Source organism: Aptenodytes patagonicus, chromosome 3 (assembly GCF_965638725.1).
Source record: "Aptenodytes patagonicus chromosome 3, bAptPat1.pri.cur, whole genome shotgun sequence".
NCBI classification, from domain to species: Eukaryota; Metazoa; Chordata; class Aves; order Sphenisciformes; family Spheniscidae; genus Aptenodytes; species Aptenodytes patagonicus.
Window position 1 is genome coordinate 97,434,806 of NC_134951.1, and position 24,010 is coordinate 97,458,815.

Here is a 24,010-nt window from a genome sequence, read left to right on the forward strand (position 1 = left end):
GGGATCACTGATTTCTTTAAAAATCAAAGTCTTTTCATTGTTCCAGGTGACATTACTGTGGCTGAACATGCTTTTTCGATTAGATCTTTATTCTTCACTTTTTCTCACTGTTCCCGAAGTCTTCAGCAACGTCTGTAGCAGACATACTTATTCCACAGGAACAGAGTATTTATTTTACTGGGATAGTAAAAAAATTAATCTCAATAAACAACATAAAAAACATCACCTGAGGCAGACATTAGGGGTTTCAACTAACTTGGGGAGTTTGGGGATCATCTTTTTTAACAACCCAAAAGATATGTTCTTTCCCTCCTCTTTGGGAGTAATTTTTTTTTCCTTCAATCTTTGTTTTCTCCCACTTTAGAAAAGTTGAAGGAAGTATCTTTTCAGCCTTTGGTCAACCAAACCACCATGGCAAATTCTCTCTGCCTGGAGTTAGCTGTTGTAATGTAACTGCTGTCCTGGCAATTCACACGCCGAGGAATTTAATGATTTCACAATCTCACAGCATCAATGCTCTGCCTAGTTACATTCCCAAAGCATCAGATGCCTGATGCTGTGTTGTATTTGAAATTAATATACATCATTAATCTTTAAGCTATTAACTTCTTTATATTCCAGTAGCATCTAACAGAACCAATGTGAAATCTTTTTCCCAGTTCCCTGTTCAATTTTGAGCTTTCCTTCTAAATCTGTTAGGTTCTGTACGCTTTCTTCTTCCAGATGCTGGTGTATAATCTCACCAAACACACATGATTTATTGAAAGTTTAGTTTTGCTAGTCAGTGCAAAGCGAATACCTAGGGACAATACAGACAATACAGAATCTAGTACAAAACAAATTCAGAGCACCCTTCTGCCAGGCAAAGAAGTTTCTAAATCCTGCAAATTTACACATCCTACTACTGCTAGGACCGACCTGCGCCCTGACTTTAACTTAGAAACCGAGCTCTGATCTGACATGCAGCTCTGCAAATTCATGTTATAAATGGGTAATTGCATTTACCGTTATTAAAAACTAATAAAAGCTGGACGTCACGAACAGCATGAAGGCCACCAAGATGCCCCAGCCTGGACAAAGTCAGATTAAAATAAAAGAAGTGGAAGAGGTGGGGGACAGGATGGCAAAGGCGTTTTCTCGGCTTTGCTTTTTTCTTCCCCTCCCCGAAACAGCCCTTCGCGCTGACGACGCCAGCAGCCAGCCAGCCCGCCCGTCCGCCCGGCGCGACCCCGGGCGCCCCAGCCCGCGGCGGCGCCCCAGCCCCGCCGGACGGCGCGGGGCCGGGCCGGGCCGGGCCGCACCGCACCTGAGCCGGCCCCGTCTCCGCCTCCGCCGCCGCTACAAAAGCGGCCGCCGGAGCCCCCGCCGCGCCCGCCACCGCGCCGCCGTCCCCCGCCGCGGTGCCTCCGCGGGGAGCGGGAGCCGCAGCCTCGCCGGGCCCCCGCGCATGGGGGGCCGCCCCGGACATGCCCTTCTCCCCGCCGGCGGCGCCGCTCGGCTTCGCTCTCCTGCTGCTGGCGGCCGCGGGAAGGTCCCTCCCCGTGAGGCGGGTGAGTGCCGCGGCGGTGCCGGCGCCGTCCGCCCAACTTGCGCGGCCGCGCTGAGCGGCTGCGGTCGCCCGGGCGCCTGCCCCTGGCCGGCGGGTCCCCCCGCCGCTGCCCGGCCCGGCGTCCCGAGGTTATTCCGCCCCGTCAGCGCTGGGGCGGCGGCTGCGGGGGGCTGCTCTCCGCTGCGGTTTTTCCGCGCCGCGGAGCGGGAGGCGGCCGCGGTGCCCGGGTGCGCCCCGAGGGCGAATGAGAAGTTAAACCCGTTACTTTTTGGGTGCCCACGCCCACACTTGCAGCAGAACAAGCGGCCGCGGGGTTGGTGCGCGGAGGCATTCCGCGCGCGGGCCCCTCTGCGGCTCCGGCGTGTGCCCCGGCGGGGGGTCTTGGGGGGAGAGTTTGGGTTTAAGGCGAACGGACGGGAGGAAAGAAGCGGAGGCGCCGCTGCCGCGAGGACGTTGCCCTCGGGGTAACGCTTCCCCCCCTCGCCCGCAGGACATAATGCGCTCGTTTGTAGCGCGAAACACGTTCAGTGCCGTGGGAAGAACGGAGCGGGGTGGTGGCGGGGGGTGGTGGAGTCGGCTGTGAGGGGGAGCGAGCCGGACCGGGACGCGGTAGAAGTGGCGGGGGAGCGGGTGGGAAACCCCTTTGCTGAAACGGAGCGGGGGACGATGGGCAGGACCTGCCGAGGTCCGCCGCGGGCGGCTCGCCTCAGCGCCGCCTGCCCGAGGCGCCGGGCGAATTACTCCAGCGCTTCCGCTGGCAGCGGCCAGGTGAAACAAACGAGGCCGCCGGGTTTTCCTCTCCTTTGGCGGGACCCGCGGGCGCGGCGGAGCTGCCCGCCCCGCCGAGCCGTGTCGTGGAAGAGCCCGGAGCGGGAGGAGGCTGCTGAGGCAGGCGCTGGGCTGTCTAGCGCGCCCAGCCCGAGGGTGGGAAAACGAAGTGTAATTTGTTGCGAAGAGCAGCGAGGGGCGGCGGGGAAGAGGGAAGGGGTGATGGACAGAGGAGTAACGGCAGTCTGGTGGGGTTGGGGGCAGAGAGAGACAAGAGAGTCTGGGGAGAGGGTGGAGGTGACGGGAGGAGGGCTGCTGCTGTAGGGAGAGCGAGGGCAGGCTCGAAGCTGAGGCTGTGGGCTGCAGAGGTGAAAGAAGGGACGGCGAAGCTGATGATGGACCAAGTTTACTGTCTGTGCAGCTTGCAGCTTCTTTTCAGTTGCTAAAAGTCTTTGAGTTTTTGATTTATACAGAACAGCACTAAGATGATCTGTTTAGTTCCCAACTGGGTCTCAGTCTGTAGGATTGTCGTGGGTATTGGCCTCTGGGTTTTTTTGGTGGTTTTGTTTTTCCTTGTTATGGGCATCGGGCCCTTAAAGGAGCAACAGGCACAAGTTGCATCGGGGAAAATTCCAGTCAGGAAAATCTCTTCATCATGAAGATGATCAAATACTGAAACGGGGGCCCAGAGAGGCTGGGGAGCCTCCATTCATGGAGGTGTTTGTTATTTGGCAGGATAAGGCACTGAGCAGCTTGAGCTTGTACTGCTGAGCAAACTAACGATGGGGCTGCCAGAGGCAGAGAATCAAAGTGAAGTACCTTTCCTAGCAAAGGGGTCGTCTTTAGCTTGACGCAGAACTGGGGGTAGGTGAGAAGAAAGAGGCTTCTCTGGTTTCAACACTATGATCACCCTTTGACTTCAGTCTTGCAGTAAAGCGAGTACTTTATAGCCTCCTCTGACACTAGAGGGTCTTATCTGACAACTTGTCTCGAGCAGTGATTGTGCTTGTTGTATACTGAGAAAATGTACAAAATACTCTGCTCAATCCTAAGTATACAAAAGCATGGGACTCTTGCTGTTGGGAGTCTTTTCTCGGGGTCAGTTCAGAATAGTGTTAAAGATAATATGTAAAGTAAACTGAAAATGGCGCTGCTTAGGCAGTAGTGGATGATAAAATCTAGGTGACAACAATCAGCTGCAAGGGCTTCTGGTTTAAATGGGCAGAACAGGTGTGAGAGGAAGGCAGAATGATTTGATAGGGACTTGGGGGAGGAAGTATTTTATTGGTGCTGTGACTACTGTTTTACTTTGACCTTCCCTCTCTCTCCCCCCAGGCCCTCAAACAAGTGAGAAAGGGGAGAGGGAGAAGAGAAAGCTGAGAATGTACGTAGAAGGAAGAAAAATTTAAGTCTAGAGCTTGTATTTGAGGTGGTGCTGCTCACTTGCCATCGTCTTAAACGCAGGGTGACTGGAAATAGCTTAATAAGTGTCTAGATCTTCCTTACTGCATTGAGGGTAGTAAAACGACCAAGAACTGGTAGCACACGGCTGCATTGCAGAATCTTATTACTAATGACAAGCCTGTGTGCTTTCCCTGCTTGGCCTTGAGCAGCAGTGTCCTGCTGCTGACAGAGCTGAGACACAGCTGGCCACTGGTTCTCTACCATCCGCTTGTCTCTTGGATTTGGATTTCAGATCCCAGTTTTCTATGTAGTACTTATGCTCAAAGGTTTGATAAGATAATCTTGAAGAAAGTAGTTTAAATGTCAGTGAAGAGCAGACAGGAGCTGTGCCACAGTTCTTAACCGGGGGTTCTGTTCTTCAAACTACCCCAGTGCTTTTGTTCCACAGGCTAAAATGTGAATAATACAGGCTCCTGGGTGGAAGTGCAAACAGCTGAACTCAGTGGAAAGCTTACAGATCTTTTGGTCTCCTCAGCTCTTATTTCTGAAGTGCTGTTGTATGGGAGTAGAAAAGTACTCGCATCAATATCAACATTAATTAGAGCGTATGGGTATTTAGGTACGTGTATGTTATTGGTGCTCTCAATTACTGTTGTGTTATTCAGGCTTATTTAGATAGAGTTGCTAGTCTGTTCTCCAACAGTCAGCATGACTTCTTAGGTTGCAGGTGTTAGGGGCGCAGATAGTTGCTGCTGCTTGCTCAGCCTTCTGAAGCCTGCCACGGCTGCTTCTAGTTCTGCAGCATCTGCTTCTTTAATCATGGGTATCTAGGGTCAGGTGTTTGTCTCTGAGAGTGCTAGCTTTGAATCCTGATAAGCCATGATGACAAGATGCAGTGTGAGGGGGTTGTTTCGAATGCCTCTTTCGTCTGCTGTACTCTGCCCTCGGCAGCAAAGAGGTCCCTGTGTGTTTGAATGTCCCAGCACAGGCTTGCAGGAGCATGCCTATTTTGACTTCCTGTCTTCCGTTGCGTGCCCTAACGCTGAGAGAACTGAACCTGTCCTGTAGATTTGTGTTCCTTAGAAGTCATTAGGGTAGGAAAATGGCTATAGAGCTTGGCTGAAAAACAAATAGAAAAGTGACCTGGAAACTAGTGACTCCAGGCAGAAGCGAGGATGGGGGCTTGGACTGCATCTTGATTAGTTGGGTCTTCTTCTGGGCAAAACCCCCTCTGTACTTAGGTTGGCTGGAAGTTCTGCGTTATTCTTTTTCTTTCTCCATTTTCTGCTCCCAAAAGCTCGCATGGAGCTGGTTTTCTTGTTGCCTGCACTCTGAAAATCAAAATGTGCTAGACAAGTCTCAGCAGCAGATACTGGCAGTGGTACAGAAAGCAGTGGAGAAAAGGATGAAGAGACAAGGTCTGACGCTGTGCCGCCTTGCTGTAGTTATTATCAAAGGATAATTGGCTGGCTTCTAGTTAATGGGTTCCTTTCCCAGGAATATGGTCGGGTTCTTCAAAACTTAATATTTGTGGGTCACTTAATATAGTAATGAAATTAATACAGTGTAAAACTTTAAATTGCTTAATAGTACAATCATCTAAATTAATAGAGATTAAATCAGCATCCAAAATGACTAGCACTTTTATTTATTCAGAAAATAATGTTTTGTTGTTTGCTTTTTTTTTAGAAATTACTCAAATATTCTAGAAACTCTAAAAAGCTAGTGCAGTGTGTGTGCTATAAAACTAGATGCCCTAATGCAGCAAATCTGATTCTACATGCTAAAAAGAAGATACCTAATTACTTGTTATAATATCCCAAACCTAAGTGTATGGGGGGTGGGGGGGATATTTCAGGCTTAAGGAGCCTAGGATATCGAGCCTCCAAGGGCCAAAGGAGAAGACTGTATTTCACACAGCAGAACAATGACTTGGCCCTTTGCATTGTTTTAAAGCTCTGATGTCTGGTCCAGGCAAGTTTAAGTTAGTGAAACAGTTATCAAATCTTTCTACCTTTCCCCATATTTCTAGTGCCATTACTGCACCCACCCCCAAAATAGGCAGCAGTCTGAAAGAGTTTGGACAACAGTATTTGAGGTAAAGTGTGGGCTGATACAGCATGCCCTTCTGTGCCCAGCTGTATCAGCAGTGAAGCGAGTGTAGCTCTCTTCTGTGAGAAGAAGAACTCATGTTCTCAAAGTGACAGAGGTGGAGCTTTGCATAACTAAAACTTCTGTCCTCCAAAATTTGTAGCTCTGTAGCTGCAATAAAGTTTGGTGAAACTGGGCCTGAAATACAAAACATAAACAGTTGTCTGCTGGCTGTCAAAGAGGTCTTTAAAGGTATTGTATCCTATCCTGTTTCTGTTAGCCTGTCAAACTAAATTGAGCTTTAATTTGCTGTGTTGATTGATCACCAGTTACTTGAGAGGACAAACCAGGAGAAGCTGTTATCTCTGAAATCACAGGGCCTTCACTATTTTGTAACTTGGAGCAGTCCTTTGGAAAACTGATTGTTTCCTTCTGCAGTGCCGTAGCAAAATGAAAGCTATCATCTTTGCGTTTGGCTTCTTTCATTAAAAGCTTTTTGTGTTTCTTTCTCTGTGGTAAACCAGTAGATGTACTGCCGCCAAGGCTGTCTGCTCAAGTTTCCTTGGCGTGGTGCATCAGTCCTATTAGTTTGTGTCTTAACAAAAGTAAGTTTACACAATAGCAGATATGTCTTTGCTATGGAAAAAATTTGTCTGCTCGGTAGATAAGAGACCTTCTATTTAAGCCCTACAATGTTGTTTCCTTGTGAGGCTGGATTAAAACATCATGCAGGAACTTCTTTAATTAAATCTTCCTAACCTCGCTACCCGAGAAAAGACCAAGTCTAATGCTTGCATCCAACGCTTCCCATCAGAAGAGGGATAGGGTAAACAGTATCTAGGGATCTCTAGCTTGCCAAATGGAAGGTAGCCCCTTCAAATGTCATAGTATTATACAAAATGCAGCAAATTTGAACTTGCGATGGGTGAATATAGGTTTGCTGCTGGTGACTGAACACTGTTCTTTGATGCCTCTTCTTGTTCAGTATTGGAAACTGGTATTTATAAATTGCAACCACACTGGCCTATGATCTGCTGCATTCCAGTGATCCTTTGGTGTGAACGTGGAGGAGCTTATGAAATGCGTGTCAATCTTCACAGGTAGGAGGAGAATCTCCGGGCAAAGTTGCATCATCATCATCATCATCATCATCTGTGCTTTGTAAGCATAAGTGTGGAAAGTCCACCTCTTCCTCTGCTGAAGGAAAGTAGATGACTCTACTCTTACTGCCATGAATGTGGACTCATGCAAAGGGAAACTCTCTGCAGTTCTATCAGGGCTTCAGAAAGCTTTACAGACAGTGTTCCTGGGATACAGTGTGGCAGATCTTTGTGGAGGAGAACATGGGTGGATTTCCACCAGTTATCTTCCCCTTAATCTTTATGGTCTTATCTTCTTAAAGAAACAAGCAACAACCCCTGCCCTCTGAGGTACCTGAGTGAACTGATACAGCTTGCAAAGTGCAGACGTGATGGCATAAGAATCTCTTTCCCAAATGCTTACATGAAAAACTTGTGAGCAACCCCCCGCCCCAGGTTCAAGTATGGCTTCTTAATAGTCTCATAAATACTGCAGCTATGTACAGAATAGATGCAGGCTCAATTTAATTGAATGAACAATTAAAAAATGGTAACTGGTAGAGGAAATGTAGTTTATACATGCGGAAAAGAATAGTTCCTTCAGCTGGTCATTTTACTGACTACATCTTTTTGCTGTTTCACTGTAATTGATTGTTAATGGATTGCCGTCTTAGTGCAGTCTGGTATTGACTGCTATTTTTCTTGCAATTGATTGCATTTCACTGTTAATTCACCCTCTCGCCATCTTTTTCCTGAATTGTTTTATGCCGGCTTTCCCGATGACCATATTTTTCTTCTGCTTTTCTGTCCATTGAGCTGGTCTGCATTCTCCTATTCTGTTCTTGCCTTGTCTCACTTACACACGTGCCCTGCCACTCTCCCAGTGCCTTCTTTGGTGCGTTCGGGACAATTTTTGAAACTTGCATTCTTGTCTTGATGTGTAGTTTTAGCTGCTGTTTGCTGCTGCCTTTTTCCTTGCTCTGTTGCTACTCCTACGCGCTCTCTGCTGCACTACGGGAGAAGTTCAGGAAAGTGAACCTGCTTTCTGATTGTGCCTTGGAAGTAGCTAAAGAGTCAAGATCGGCGTGGAAGAACCTTCTGCAAATATTAGAGGATGAACTCCTTGAGCACAATTGAGAAGCTTGTGGCTCTTTTGGTGTCCTTCCTTCTTCACTACCTCCTGTTTCCTTAAAGGACAAGTGAGCATGAGTTAGCTTGCCATCTAAATTTTGTTATACTTGGGGCATATTGTCTGCTCACCCGCTCACGCCTCTTACCATTGTTCAGACTGATTTTTCCCCTGCCCCCTCCGTAAAACTACACTGCTTCCCGCCCACAAATCAGTTTCTTGTCAATTTGTTAGACTTAATGTCTTCAGTGCAAACAGGGTGTGTGTGTGTATGGACATATCTGCATGGGACAATCTCTGAAATCGTGCTCTCTAAGGCTTGCATTTCTGACTAAGACGTTTTGGTAACCCCATTTCGGTAACCCCTCTGATATCTGCAGTTCTGGTGCTGCTCAGCACATCAGTCTGAAAACTGAGCCACGCTGAAAGGCCTAGTATCAGGTAAACCAAGACACTTCTGTGACCAGCCTAAGGGAAAAGCTGGAGGGAGAACAGTGCTCTCATATATATCCGTCTCTAAATGGGAAGAATGGTGACCACTGAGACTTTTGCATCGAGTACATCTCTGGTGCTTGGCAGAAGCTTATGGAACAGTCCTCCTACACTGGAGCATGTTTTTGTAGCAGTGTGAGTAGTTTAGACTGTGACGTGCTCTTACGTGTGGACAAGCCAAATGCAGACAAGAAGCTCAGCTACCAGAAGAGTTGCCTCCTGAGTGCTCTGGCTCTGTTTGTAATGGGTATTTCTCTGGTGCTTTGAAAGGTGGTCCAACTACTTGTGAGCATGTCTTACGTGTTGAAGCAAGTTGAGGAATGGCAGCTGATGCCATAACCAAGCTTTACCATGCTGTCTACTGAGCTCTGATAATCAAGGGAGACGTACAAAACTCCTTCCAAAGGAGTGTGTGGATTGCACCTCTTAAAATCAGACTTGAGATATTTCAGGATATGTAGCATCAATCTTCCTTTTCCTCTGAATTCTGCTGGCAACAAACTTCTGTGTGTTTCTTTCCCATAGGAAACAACTGTCTTATTAATCCGTTTGCTAATATTCCTACTCCCTTTCTGCTCTATAGATATCAACACTGCTCATGGTATTGACCAACATCTGGATGCTAATGTTCATCCTTACATAGTGTTTCATTCTGAAAACTGAAAAATGTTTTTTTGCTCAAAGCATATTCCAGTTGTTTCATTGCAGCTCAACTCTTTTCAACTAAGTTTCAAAGAGTTTGTTTTTAATGTGACCAGATTATAAGCCAAATTTTGCATTTGCTCGTCTCTTTCATCAGTTCAGTCTTTCTCGGCATCTGAAAAAAGCCCTGATAAAACGAGTGTAATTGGACTGCGTGACAATGTAAGGTGTGACTGGGGGGAATAAAGGAGGGATGGCAAGTGGATGACTTCTCAACTGCGGCAAGTGTGGCTCAGTCCTCTAAGAATCTCTTAGAGCAAATAAATCAGAGGATTACCTTGTTACCTTAATGGGTGTCAAAACCCGCCCCCACCTTCAAAAAAACAAAACCAAAAAACCACCCTAAAACAGAACTGAGCTTCCATAGCATTGTAGAATGTCCATTTTTTTCTTTGAAGCGTGCTGTCCTGTATAGGGCATTAGGTGGATAGTAGGTGAGAGGGTATGGTATGTCCCTGCAATTGCAGAGATCTCATCACCAAATCTTTTATTCTTTCAGGATGACATAACTTTTAATGGAGAGAAGAAGGGACAAAGGGTCTGTGCTCAGTTAGGTGGGGAGACTCTGTTTTTAAGTTACTTGCTAGATTTGAGGCCACATATGCACAAAGCGTACGAGAAAGTATTTGATGTGTGTGTTAGCAGGAGCCTTGGTGGATGTGGCTAAAGATTGCATTCTATGCTGCAGTTCATCTGTAAAGCCCCATCTTTTGGGAGGGGTTGGAGACATTAGACTAGTTTTCTCTTGACTTTCGTCTCACATCCTTCTGTGATATTCGTCTCTTTCTTAGCTTTTTGTCGAGTGGAAGATAAATCCTAGGCACAGTGTGCCATATGTGCTGTCAGCAACCCAGCAGATTCTTTTGCTCCCTCCTGTAAAGGAGACTAACCCAGAACTATTGCAGGTAAAGTAATGACAGAAGCCTTGCTCCCTTTGGGGGGTGTTTCTGGTCTAGTTTTCTGCTTCTGCAGGTGCCTGGTAGAAATTCTGAAGTATGGGGTTAATGTAACTACTAAGCTGTGGTGTGAAAAAGTAGTAATTACTGCCTTTCAAACTCTCTGGGAGAGACTGACATGCCTGATATCCCTGGGCTTCTATCATAAGATTCACTTCCTGACGTGCACAGACTCCTGGCAATGCAGTAGCCTCTTCATAGATTTTCTTCAAGATGGAAATCGATAACTTTGTTGCTCCTCTGACGTGTCTAGAGTGCTGTACAGAAGCTGCTGAAGAGTTGCTGTAAGACATTTTGACATACAGAAAGGGTTGGGTGTACAGAAGCACTGACAAGCATCAGGTGTCTTACTTTATGCCGAATTGGAGGGGGAAAACCAGGAAACTTTTGAAAGACTTGGTTTATAAGTTACAGAATGCTCTATTCAAGTTACTACTTTATGAAATGAATTAATTTACTCATCCCGATTTGATCTTTGTGTTGTTCAGACTTGGTCAGAGTGAGCCCATTGGGAGCTGGAATAGGGTGGCAGGGCAAGGTACCTGTCTGGTTTGGCAAGTCCAGAAGCCTGTTGCCTTTATGGCTGGCTGTGACTCCTCTACAGACTGATCATTGTGCTGAGGAGTTTTGTACACAGAAATCCAAATTCTGCACCTTTTGGAAAGGGTGAGAATCTAGGCATCAGCACTTGAATTTTTCACTCTGTTTCAGTAGGTGAAATTGAGTAGGAAGCACAAAGTTTGAAGGGAACGCCAACATCTAGGAAGGTAACAGCCTGCCTCATATGCCCTAATATCGCTAGAGGTGCTGCTGCTGTTGTGGAAGGAGCCAGACCCTGGAAAAAAACCTACACTTCCACCTAAGTCACCTTGAAAAGTGTTGTGGATGTTGGTACAGCCCTGCATGTGTTCCAAATGAGATACAGTCCTGTATCACTGGATCAATGATACTCAGGTCAATCCCCATCTTCCTCCTTCAGTCCCATTCCTCCCAAATAACAATATTGTGCTGTAGAAAGCTAGTTATACGGAACAAATGAAGCTTTTAGTTTTTATCCCTTGAGATGGGAAAATTAAAGGTATAGTATTTGATCTGAATTACTTGAAATAGCTATTGGTCTTTGCTTTTGTTAGATGTTGTGGTGTCCTCCGATCTATTGCCCCTTTCATTACCGTTTCTTAATGAAGAAAAATTCATCGAGTACCATTTGAAATGCATCACTCTAAGAATAACAAAAAGATCCCATTCCTTTTAAACTCGGTGATACTGCAAACAGAGTACACTCTGGGGAAAAAAAGAAAAGACAGGAAGCTATTATATGCTGTTTACAGTGACACTGCATAGTTATAAATTGCACATCAAATAAATTAAGGTGTATTTGTAGTGGACTTCTTTTAAAAAGCCCCAAATACTTAATATGTATGACTTCTCTAAATGAAATACGAAGCGTCACAGAGATGGTACAGAAGACATTCAGGTATAAAGGTGGTGAGAAACATCCTGTTCAAACAGTATTTCAGAAAACTAAGTTCCAACACATTTAGTGTTGTGTTAGATGCGCTTTAAGCCTAGATCTCAGCACTCCTGTTTTAGTTGAATTAAGCTAAAAGTTGACACAGGAAACTTTTCAAAAAACTACATTCAGTCTCATTCAGCTTAGCTCCCGGTGGACTTCCAAGGGGCAGCTTAGTTAAGTTAGTTAAAGGATAAACTTGTCTTAGAAGGTATCTGTAGAATAATTCAGTATGCCCTGAATTTGTTCATTGCTCTTTGGGGATTAAGACACCTGGTGGTAATGAATGAGGCTATTAAAGCTTTCTAGACTAAAACTGATTCTATTACTAATGAGACATAAGGATAAAAGAATATTAGCTGTATAGTTTGAACTCTTAACTTAATGGCCTTGCAATAGTAGAGGTGGTTGTAAACTGCAGGAAACAAAGCTGGAGTTTGAAACTGCATTTCTTGATTTCTTACTTGTTTTGATGTCTAAGCTACATTGGTGTCTCAGGGCTGGAATCGCAGAATGGCTGAGGTTGGAAAGAACCTCCGGAGGTCATCTGGTCCAACCTCCCTGCTCAAGCAGGGCCACCTAGAGCTGGCCCTGTGATGGAAAAAATTCTGTATGTATTTACTTGTGTGGTAAGATAGCATCCATGCCAATGGGTCATGGAGCAGCCAAAGAGCTCTGTATTTCCTAATCTGTTTTCCTACTTCCTTGCTGCTTACGGTGAGTGAGTGTTGGGACATCCTTTAACGATTCAAGGAAGCTTTCATCTTGCTCCTCACTCCTACGTTTTTTCGCACTCTGCCACCCTTCATCCTTCTTAATTAACTAGGAACTGAATTTACATGTGGTATTTCACCATTCAAAACTCTTTTTCAAGACTCAAAGGTCTAGTAAATATTCATACAATAGATTTATAATCACCCGATTGGACTCAAATAGACCTTTATGTGATTGCACCAGCAATGAAACATATGGTAGGGAAATGGGCAAATTATTACATGGATTAATCTCTTCCCCTACATATTAATTCTAGAGGAAGCTGTTACAGTTGTAGACTGTTAGTTTTCTGTAAAAGAAGTCTTGAGTTAGTGCAGTACACTACTTCTGCTTGGTTTTGGCAAAAGGGTGTCACAGGCTTTCCAACTGTGAACAGCAGTCTCTTGTTGGGACCTTTATGGTGATCTTCCAGGATGCTCTTTCTTTTCCCAGAAGGAAGATAATAGAGATGGTTTTTTTGGTTTTTTGTTTTGGTTTGGGTTTTTTTGTGTGGGGTGGTGGTATATTGTGGGGAAACTTTCAAAACCTGTTCAGGATAAAACGTTTCTTATTTTCAACAGAAAACTGAAATTTCTCTGTGGGGATGAGTGGGAAGTACATGCTTTCAGCTACAAAAAGTAGCTGGGGTCCTCTCTGGGGACAAGACTCTGACTTCTGTACACGGGAGAGGAAAGAGGAGAAGATGGGTAACAAACTGTCCACGTTGTTGCTGTAGTAGTCATGGTTAGTCTGAGCAATCAAGGGGGATGTGCCATCCAAGACAGTGGTTGGTGGTGGCAAGCAGTCTGGCCAAACTGAAACTTGTGGCTCATTCACAAGCTGTTGTTCTTTGTTAGAGTTTTCTTTTTATCTTACATAGTGCCTGTGCTTGCAGATAAAGGCTTCCTTCTAGGAACAGGGAATGGAATAGTCAGGTCAGAAAAGAAACAGAGGTGGCTCAAGATTTGTGTAAAATGTCTCTGTGGCCCCTATGCAAGTCTGGTGGAACATCTTGTGGCTGATAGATGACAAGAAATGTCCAGGTTTGGGCTTGGGGGTGTGTTTGCTTTTTTCCCTTGACTATCTTGCCCAGAAAGATTTAAAGTTGCAAACTTTCAATGTCTGTCTGTCTTCATTTTAGGGAGATTGCGTTAGGTGATTAACATTCCTGTGGGCATACATTTTAATTATTGAATAGGGAAATGGGTTACAGTGTTGTCTTGCATTTTGCATAGAAAGTAGGAGCGGTTGTCACTCTCACTATTAATAATCAGGTAGGATGACCGCATGTGCAGGTTGCTATAATCCATGCAGTAAGATGACTACTTCCAAATACCTGTTTTGGGGAAGGAGTGGTAGTGATGAGCTTTCTTCTGTGTGCACTTAATTTACCAAGTCTGTGTGCTTGGATACTAATATGATAGGTGCCTTGGAAATATCTGTAATAGCTACAGAAAGCAGTAGAGTACGAATCCCTTTTTATATTGAGTCAGGGTTGAAGGGCTATGTCTTTCTGAAAATGTTCTCAGTTCCTGTATAATTGATTGTGGGGGGAGGAAGGGTTACAGCTGCACAGTAGACATCTTAATCAATGAGACTATTTCTACTATTAAACAGTATACTCTTTAGAGCCAGGCACTTAATAACAGACTAAGCTGTCAGTCGGTGCTACACGTACTACTTAGGGAGCTTAAAGGCTGTAATAATGAGAGAACAAAGCTAATGTAAACATCCTTTATAGTTCATGAGGTTAACTTTTCTACTTGCTCAAGCTTTCAATAATTAGTTTCCTTCATGTCTGCCCCTTGTGTTGCCCCTTGCTTGTAGAGTTCTCCTGGGGTTCAGCAACTTGGTTCACAGCCTGGCTTTAATCTTTGCTCTGTGCTGTCTGCTGTTGTCTTTGAAAATACTCTCTATGTAGTTTTTCTTCAACAGAAGGACTTACAGTCAGTCTTGGCTTTGGCATTCTATCTGAGCTGCTTGGCATAATGCTTAAATAAAGCTTTAAAGAAAATTCATACATTCAAGTAATTCGTGAATACGCCTGTACTTCAGAGAAGGGAAGGGAGAGAAAGCCTGTGTACTGGCTGATCAAGAGAAACTAAATTTCACATTAGTGTGCTGGAAAGAACTTGCGTAAGAATCCTGAATTCCAAATACTTTCTCTTGTCCCCAGATTACATCTGGGATGATGATCTTTATGTTGATGCTACTTTATGGCCTCTGGAGTTTTTTGGTTCGTTTTTAATTTATAGCTGTTCTTACTCTTCCCTCTTTCCCCTATTTTTGTCATGCTGGAAATATTTGGAGCAAAATCAAGCTCTGGAAATAAACAGATTTATTACACTGTTCGAAGTGTCTGTATCCTGCTCAATGGACAGCTGGGATCAGCACAGAAGAAAAGTGTTTCTTGAAAGGCAGCATGGGCAGCAGACTATGTCACTGGGAAATGAGAAGATAATTTCATAGCAAATTTGTAGCAAGCTTGGAACGCTGTCAAGTATGGGATGACAGGCAGCTGACATGGAAATATTCAACTTCCAATACCATTGTGAGCTAACTGGTTTGTGCTTATTTTGCAATGCTTGTCTTTTCTTTTCCAGTTTGGATCATAAAACTAAATAAACTATTTGAACAGTTGGGAATGGAAAGTGTCAGCTGACTTTGGTCTTGACTAAATCACTTTCTCTTTAGCCGCCTTTTCCCTCTCATCTGTCTTTTCCTCCACCCCAGTGCCTTCTTAAGTTTTTGACCATTTCTGGTCCAAGTAATTTGACAAGAGAAATGTTCTGCGGGTTAGTGTCCTTTCCATTAAAAGTTTTGGTAGAAACAAAGCAGACAAGCTGGCCGGTCTGCTGTGTGTTTGTCTGGTTGCCCAAGCTGCTCATCTAATGGGCTCCTCCAGGGAGCGTGTCCCAGCTCTGGCCAGAGTTGTCTTCCTGTCCTCTATATAGTGAGTTACTGCCTTTTTTGGTTGTGTTGTTTCTTTCCTTGAATTGCGTAAAATGGACACTTGTGAACAACTCCAGTTACGAGTGAGGTTTTTAGGATCTCCCCCTCCCCCCCCCCCCCCCCCACTTGTTTGTATAGCAATCAGCCTAGTGAGACCCTGTACTCGACTGGAGCCTTGCTAAGTTGTAGTGATGAGCATTGGTGTTTCTTTTGTTTCTGAAAAGCTAATAAAAATGTCCTTTTTTTTTTTTTTTAAACACTCTATATAGCTAAATGAGCCTTCATTTTGGAAGTAGGAAGTGCAAAGGATGAAACTTTAATAAATTCGTGACTCACTCATTTTAATAATTGGAAACTTGTGTAAAGGATGTTGAGAGAGGTTTGCATGCACAGACTTACGCACAGGATCTGAATAAATCTTTGTTGCCATAAAGGAGGAGGATGCACCTTACAGTGACCTGAAGCTGTTGTTGGAGTACAAGGCTTTTCATGTACCTGCCACTTCTAGCCTGATTTTGGCTATGGGCTTTAAGAATATAATCAAAGCTGACCTTTCTTCCTTTTCCGTTCCACTTAGTACTTTTAATTCTACATGGGTAATAAGAATGTTTGGCTCACTAGGTAAAATCTTAATTGCAGCATATTCTACAGTGTCTATGTACCACATATCAATCTTAAAGGTCTATCTGATCTACTGACTAGTCCTTCATAGGGTTTAAAATTTGTGATTTTATTACTTAGTGATGAAGAATAACTTGGTTTATTTTGTGGGTTGGTTTTTGTTTTTTTTTTTTTAAAGGAATATTGGTGGTTGCTTTCAATCTGTTGAGAGCTAGGTTGACAGAGTAATAAGACATGGAGAGAGAAGCTGTGGTAATGGGTTTCTTTTAAAAGGTGCTCTTCTAATAAAAGTGCAAGAGCATCTCAGACAGCTTTAGAGATACTAATCTTAGGTTGAGATTTGCTGCATTTCCATAACATACAAAGTAAAAATGAATTTAAGTATTATGTGTGGGTGTATGTGTAAGAAAGGAGGATAAGATGGCTGAGAAATTTAGGCAGAATCCAATAATTAAAGTCAGAATGTGAATGGAGACTATTAATGCTTCCATACTGTGAATCCACTTGAAGTCCTGTGCTTTGAGTCATGTCTTCCTAGACTCCGCATACACTCAGTAAGAGGGAGAGGAAGAAAACAGCAAGAAAGGAAAAAAGCAAGGGACGTGTAGTGCTGTATTCTCTGGGTGCTTTGGAAGGGTGTAAGAGGGGTGTGTGTACACACACACATGCGCGTGTGGCTGGTGGGATGTTTGAGCAGAGCTTTAACATACAGTGGCTAACTTACCGATTTTAAACTTAAACATTGCAGTGAACTTTCTGTCCTCAAAATCTATGCTGCTAAAGCAAAAAGATACCTAAGGTGGAAGAGGGACTGTTGTCTGTAGTATATCAGCATGCTACTTTGCTAGCTGTGAGGAACAGACTTATTTTCTGGGCAAGGTAGTCAGGCATGAAAGCTTTTACCAATCTCTAGAAGCAGATGTGATCTACGGCCCTGATACTGCAGCACTTCTATCTACAGATTTTGACTTGTTTACCTAATCCATTCCTTCTTCTAATTGGAAAAGTAGAAAGAAATGTAAGCTAGCATCTGCAGCTGCAAATCTGAAAGAGTAAAAATGACGTGAAGGGAAAAAAAAAAATCATATAAAAGCACAAATACTTTTAACTTTGAGGTGTTCAAGATGCTGATAGTGTCCCCAGTACCTCCAGCTGTGTAGTTGTCTTCTGTAACAAATTAAACCATTCTTGTAAGAAATGGAAGTGGCGGCTAAAATAACTCCAGCAATGATGTATAGCAAAGGTAAGGAAGCTGATGGCAGCAAGTACAAACCAACAGTTTAAAAAATGCTAATGAAGGTTAAAGTATCTGAAAAGTCTGTGGCGGCTGGGGCTAAAGGACAACTGGCTCCTTTGCCAGAAACCAAGTCAGTCTTAACAGCAGTGAGGTGGAGGAGTCTGGCCTCTCCTCCACAGGGCTCCAGAGCAGTGTTAGCACGGTACTGTATGGTAGCAATACTATGAAAAATTCAATTTGTGTTTGCTTTCACTAGTAACTATTAGCTGTTTAATCTGATACACATCCAACAGTGTTGTGAAAAGGATGGAAAATGATCTAACGTCACAAATACTAACCAACCTGTTATCTAGGGAAAATTTAATGGGTGTATTTTAATTACATTAGTCCCATTTTATTAATTAAAACTATTGTGACATACTTAATGTTTTGCAAGGTAATTCCTTTTAAGGAAACTTATTTGCATGGTTAATTCAACTCAGACCAGAAATAAGTGCGGAATTCAATACTGAGGGTAATCAACCACAGTAGCAGTTTGCCTAAGGGTGCAGTGGATTCTCTGTCACTTGGAGTCTTCAAGTCAATATTAGATGTATGTCTGAGTGGTATTTTCTCGCTAGGCTAGCATGTGTGAGATGGATGCAGAAGTTGGTGTGGGGCTCCGGAAGGTGCTATGCAGGAAATTAATGAGATTATCATCATGGGTCCTTCTGGCCTCAAGTTCACCGTGGTTGCCATGTACCATTCCTAGTGGCAAAAGGTGAAAAATCATGAGTCGTCTAGTAACAAGCGTAGATGAAGAGACCTTAAGGGCTATTTCTCCAATAGCTGAAGTCCTCAAGTCTTTGCTTCTTTGTGAGTAATAAGCATTTGACCCCTAGCTTAACATTTTTATACAGGTAGCGGGCTTCATTTTAGGTGCCTCTTAGTTCTAAGATGGTGGATAATTAAGATTATTCTTATGCCTTACTGTGAGCTGTGCTGCTTTTGTCTCTGCTTCATAGCAACTCTTACCCTTTTAAACATTTTGCCTGTTTAATTTTACCCTGGAGAGTTTGCCTGTCCGGCTCACAGTGTGATGGTACGAGTGCTTATGGTGGCGTAAGGAGAAGAGGGGAGCGAGGCGCGGGGGAGGAAATCGCAACCTTTCTCTGGGGACAGAGAAACCACTTCTTTCAACAGCAGAGCTGGTTTATGCGGCTTTAAATGCTGATGGTTATGCTGCAGGATGTCTCTGTGCTCCGGAAGTATGTCTTAAGGATGAACTGAGATGTAAAACAAAAATGCTTTGCAGGGCAAGTTAGTTCAGAGAGCAAACTTTTCTCAGAAAAGACAACACGTCAAATAAAGTCACTGCTATTTAAGCTCCCAAGTTTTTTTCTCTAGCTTCTTCTCTGTGAATCCATTCTGTTCCTACAAGTGCTGCTTGATTTAAGGTTAATGTCAGATGGGAAGTATGTGACTGTGAAAGCTACTAATGTGGAACTAATGAAATTATTTTAATTCCTTTAAGTGACCTATCCATTTTCAGCTTTATTACTGCATGGTCACTGTTTCCCTCAGTGCTCTGAAAATTGGAGCTAGGGGAGGGGAAACTTTGTGCACAACTTAAAATACTCATTTTGACAAAGGCTAGAGACTTGACTGGAGGGGCAAGTCTGTGTTTCCATTTGTCCAGGCTGGACAGTTTTCTTGAGAAGCTTTCTGCATGTTTTTCTTCGCTTGGCTTATGAAGTTGTTTCGCCCTGCTCTTGGGCTTTGTCCTATCTCTTTCTTTCTGAAAACCAGCGTGCTTGCTGCCTGAACAGCAGCCTTCGTCTGTTGCTCACTTTTCCCCTTTCTTTTGAAGGTCTCCCCAAAGAAGGGTGGGAAGAAATGTAAGTCCACTCAGCTTTAACATCAACACAACCGCAGTTCACTTCTGTAGCTTCAGCCACAAACCTCTTCGGCTCCATATACCTCTACGATAGTTCGGAAAGGAAAGAAGGGCTGAGGGGGGAGGCAGGCTGATTTCCGTGGAAAATTATGACTGCCTTTGAAACTGGTTGTTGCCACAGCAGACCTGCAGGGCTGAAGGCTCTGATATGTGCCAGAAGTAAAGAAATAGGATCGGCCCTGGGGCTGGTAAGGATTCTGAATGAAGAAAACCCACCAATTTCCTACGTATTGGGAAAATGATGTTGTGAGACTCCAACTGATGAAGATCAAAGCCTGCTAGAAACGGCCTGAAGATGGGGTAGGCATAAACTTCTGAAAAGCTAGAGGTTACATCTGCTTCTGAGTTCCTCTCTTCTGCTACTGTTGGGAGGCAGAAGCATGGTAGCATGTGGGATTGCCTTGCAGAACTAACGTATAGACCCTTTGCTACTGATTCAACTTGTGCAGTCAGTGCCAGGATCTCGGGGCAGAAGAGGGACTGAGTATTAGTATCTGAATATTATGTATGCAAGGTTAATGCAACGGCAGCAAGCATGTAGAGCAATAGGGAGAACAGTGAGCTGATGTATGCATGATACTGAAATGGGTTGCAGACTACTTACTCATTTTATTTCTTACCCAATCAAAATACTTGGAGAGGGAATTGGGAAAATTGCTGTTTTGTTTGTTTCAGAGACTCATGGTGTAGAATGTCTGATAAACTGGCCCAATATTGACTACCGAAAGAAATGTTTGAGGATTGTTTTTTATTAAAATTCTTAAACTACGAAATCCTCTGAGCCCAAGGAAAGGGTGTACTGAAGCAAGATTAAGCATACAGAAGGATTTTTAATGTATTAACTTCTGTGTCATCTATACATGCAGCTGTCATGGTACTGACTTCAGAGAACCGATATTATTGTCATCTCCTTGGGGAACCAGGAGAAGACAGAACTCCTAGAGTCTATTTGTGTCTGATCATCCGTTCGCTTGCTGTAACACTTGGCATCTCTCATAATATTTTCATTCTGCTGTGCTTCCAAAATGAAGAAACTACGGTTTTCTTTTTGAAAGAGGTATCGTGGTAGACTAATTCAGAGTTGAGGAAAAGCTTGATCTGATTCCTACGGTAATAGTGTGGTTCATAAGTTGCTTTGCAGTCCTAGAGTAAGGAAGGTCTGTGATTCGGCTTGACTTGCCTGTATTTCTGTAGTCTGCTTCCCTGGCTGGGAGGGACTGTAGGAAAACTGGGAAGTAAACCTATTCTGGATAAATTTGACGGTTACTTTTACTTGGGTAAAAGGGGAGGAGGGAGGGGTGTTATTGATCCTGCCAAATCATTTGAGTCAAAGGTGGTAACATAATGTTGTTACAATGAAATACTGAACAGCTAAGAATTCTTTGGAATTCCTTGATTTCAAAGTCTTCAGCCTGCTTAGTTCTATGGAAAGCTCTAAAAGCATCAGTCCTGTGTCAAAGATACCAAAAAAAAAAGAGAAAAAGTTAATGTCAAAGTATTAATGAAAGCTTCTGACTTTAATGGCTTTTATTCCTGTGTCCTGCAACTAGATGAATTCTGTCTGATGATAATTTTAAATATTGTAGAAGATGGTGATGATTGTCCTCAAAGAATGAAAAAGCAGAAAATTTAGGTTTCAGGTTGGAGCTGTTTTATTTGTGCCTTCAAGGAAGCTGAATTGGCCTCTGCAAATAAAAGCAAATGTAAAACTGTGCAGAAGTGAAAGCAAACATTGTATCACGCATATCTGTTGTTGACTCTTGCTTGTAACATCACTTCTGGAGAAGGATGACTGTTTCAGCTGTAGCTACCAAGACCTCACAAATACAGCAGGCTGTTGTCAACTTAAGATGATGCTTTAAATTGCCTCTCTGCTTAGAGGCTTTCAGGAGCATAGCCAAAAAGAAAAAGCAGCCCTGTGTTAGGGAAGCTAAACTCTTCTAAGTTCTGTTTTAAAAGAAGGTAGAAGGAAAAGGACATGGGAGGTGGTATGAAGGCAAGAATACAAGTTCCGTGTTTGGGTGGTCTCTGGAAGTGGTAACCTCATCTGGCTCCCTCTGCCTGGGAACACAGCTCTGAGGATCCCACTGCAGCAGTGTGGTGCCAGATTTTTTTCTTCTAGCTTGTGCCCCCTATTGATTTGGGTGTCCAGGGACTGCAAGATCTTCCTCTCAAACTTTGGATAAAATAACGTGTCATCCAATGTGAGTTTTAACTTCAGGCATGTTGATTTGGTCCTTGTTTGTCAACCTGTGTTACTTCTGTGTTTCACATGATCAGAGTGCAGTCCCTGGGTAGCAACTCAGTATACCTTCTTCATTTGTCTTATTACTCGTTTTTTGTTCATTTTAATGCTTCTCCATGTTGGGCTGAGTTAAGACTCTAGCCTTTATGCAACGTTGCTCCTGTCTTGTTTTTGACAAATCAAGCCCTTGGAATATAACACTTGGCAGCTGTGTGGGTTGAATGCTGAGAAGTGTAAGATCATATGCAGGCTATAAAACACCACGCTGCATCCAACCCAATAAATGTGAACTCTACTGTATATGCTGCAATACTGCAAAGATATTGTTGTAGGGGTTCTGTCTTGTCTAGATGTGATAAACCCATGTCATTATGTTAGGCAAAGGTATATCTCTGCATTGTCTTTTTATTTAATATTTTGAAGGAAAACAGATGACATCTGGAAAATGAGCTTCACTGGCAGAACTTCTCTTGTATGCTCTGTTCTCAAATGTGTCATAACTGTTGATGAAAACACTAGCAATTTGCAAAGGTGCTACATATAACTGCCTTGGCAGGTGGATGGGTGGGCGGGAAAGAGTAATATGGCAGATAATGGGACAGTGGACCTTGAGCCATTGTGACAATGAGCTGCGGAAGAAGTTAATTTGCATTAGTTAAAACCAAAATAATCTACTGCTCTCAACTAGAACTGCAAAAGCCATACAGATTTGATTGCATTCTTCTGTAGCAACCTCTATACGGTGGTAGATGCAGAACCCGTGAAATTATATACTGGAGGTTTTGGTTTTGTGTGCGGTGGTGTTTTTTAAATAGCTTTGTGGTGATTGTTTTTCTGTCAAATCCTTTTAGCTGGAGAACTAAGTTTGTTTAAAAATAAAGAAGTATAAATGGAAATGCATTCAGTGAGAGAAAGGTCTGTGAAGGTCAATATGTCTGATTTAGCTGGGTTTTTTTCTTGTAATTGAACGTGATGGGATGGGATGACAAACTGGTGACTAGGTTTATGTTGCTACAGGATTCATGATCTTGGGAAAAATAGCTAACTCTCTACACCGTGCCTTCTGATCTAGCACCAAGGCTCTTTAAGAAGAGCGATTGTTATAGTAATTTGAAAAGTTGGGGGAGCTTAACTTCCTTGGGACACTTGGTGTGAAAGGTGAAAAGATTTAGAGTTTTTCTCGCCTAGTGAAAATACAGGTTATTTACAGTGAAGTGATATTCTCTGTCCCTGGGGTTGTGATGAAGATTACTTTTGGTTTTTTTTGTGAAATCCTCTTTATTTTTTTTTGTGCTTGGAAACTCAAATGTTGCAATTCCCTGGCTCTGTGGGACTGCAGGCTCTGTCTGTCTCTCTGCTGAGCCAGCTCTGGGACTGGACCATTGCTGGCTGTTACAGAGAAACCAGTCAGTTATAAGCTTAAGAAACAGATCCTTTTAAATGCACCTGGTTTGGTATGTCATAAAGAACCAGCTTAACTAATTGCATTTTAAACCATGGCAAGAGTAGCCAGAAGTCCAGCTTTGACAGATGTTCTTTGCTTTGTTTTGCTTCAGCAGCTCAGAGATCTTCAGGATGAGTCAGTTGCCCAAACGTAGGCATCTAGTGCTGCTACAGTATTCAAGACCCTGTACAGGACTAACAGATATGATGTAAGGTACAGGGGAAACCTGCGCCTCGCTGCAGCTGTGGCAGGAGACAAAGCAAGGCACTTGTGCATGTTGAAAGGAACAGTAGGTGCCTGTGATCAGGCATCTGAATTCCTAAATCTCTTCTACTTTTTCAGCCCTATATATCCCTCACTCCCTGTACTCCATTGTGATAGTACATGATAGCGGAGTCCCTCAGGGGTCTGTGTTGGGACCGGTACTGTTAAGTGTCTTTATTAATTACATGGACAGTGGGATTGAGTGCACCCTTGGCAAGTTTGCAGGTGACACCAAGCTGAGTGGTGGGGTTGATTTGCTTGAGGGAAGGGATGCCATCCAGAGGGACCTTGACAGGCTTGAGAAGTGGGCCCATGTGAACCTCATGAAGTTCAACAAGGCCAAGTGCAAGGTCCTTCGCCTGGATCAGGACAATCATCAGTATCAGTACAGGCTGGGTGATGAATGGATTGAGAGCAGCCCTGCAGAGAAGGACTTGGGGGTACTGGAGGAAATTGGACATGAGCTGGCAAATGTGCGCTTGCAGCCCAGAAAGCCAGCCGTATCCTGGGCCGCATCAAAAGAAGCGTGGCCAGCAGGTCAAGGGAAGGTGATTGTCCCCCTCTACTCTGCTCTCATGAGACCCCACCTGGAGCACTGTATCTAGCTCTGGGGCCCCCAGTACAAGAAAGACATGGACCTGTTAGAGTGGGTCCGGAGGAGGGCCATGAAAATGATCCGAGAGCTAGAACACCCCTCCTAGGAAGAAAGGCTGAGGGTAGTTCAGCCTGGAGGAGAGAAGGCTTCGGGGAAGACCTTATTGTGGCCTGTCAATACCTAAAGGGGGCTTATAAGAAAGATGAAGAGAGACTTTTTACCAGGGCATGTAGTGTGATAGGACAAGGGATAATGGTTTTAAACTAAAAGAGGGTAGAAT

The 24,010-nt window shown here is 43.8% G+C and overlaps 1 protein-coding gene across 1 annotated transcript in view; it reads left to right on the top strand.

The window, feature by feature from the left end:
• Positions 1-1,451: 1,451 nt before the first annotated feature.
• The window catches only part of GLP1R (glucagon like peptide 1 receptor), an 87,824-nt gene continuing 65,265 nt past the window's right edge, over positions 1,452-24,010 (top strand). Inside the window, exon 1 of the mRNA XM_076335552.1 lies at positions 1,452-1,550. Coding sequence (XP_076191667.1) covers positions 1,467-1,550 — 84 coding nt within the window. The 5' untranslated portion in view covers positions 1,452-1,466. The remainder of the gene's footprint in view (positions 1,551-24,010) is intronic.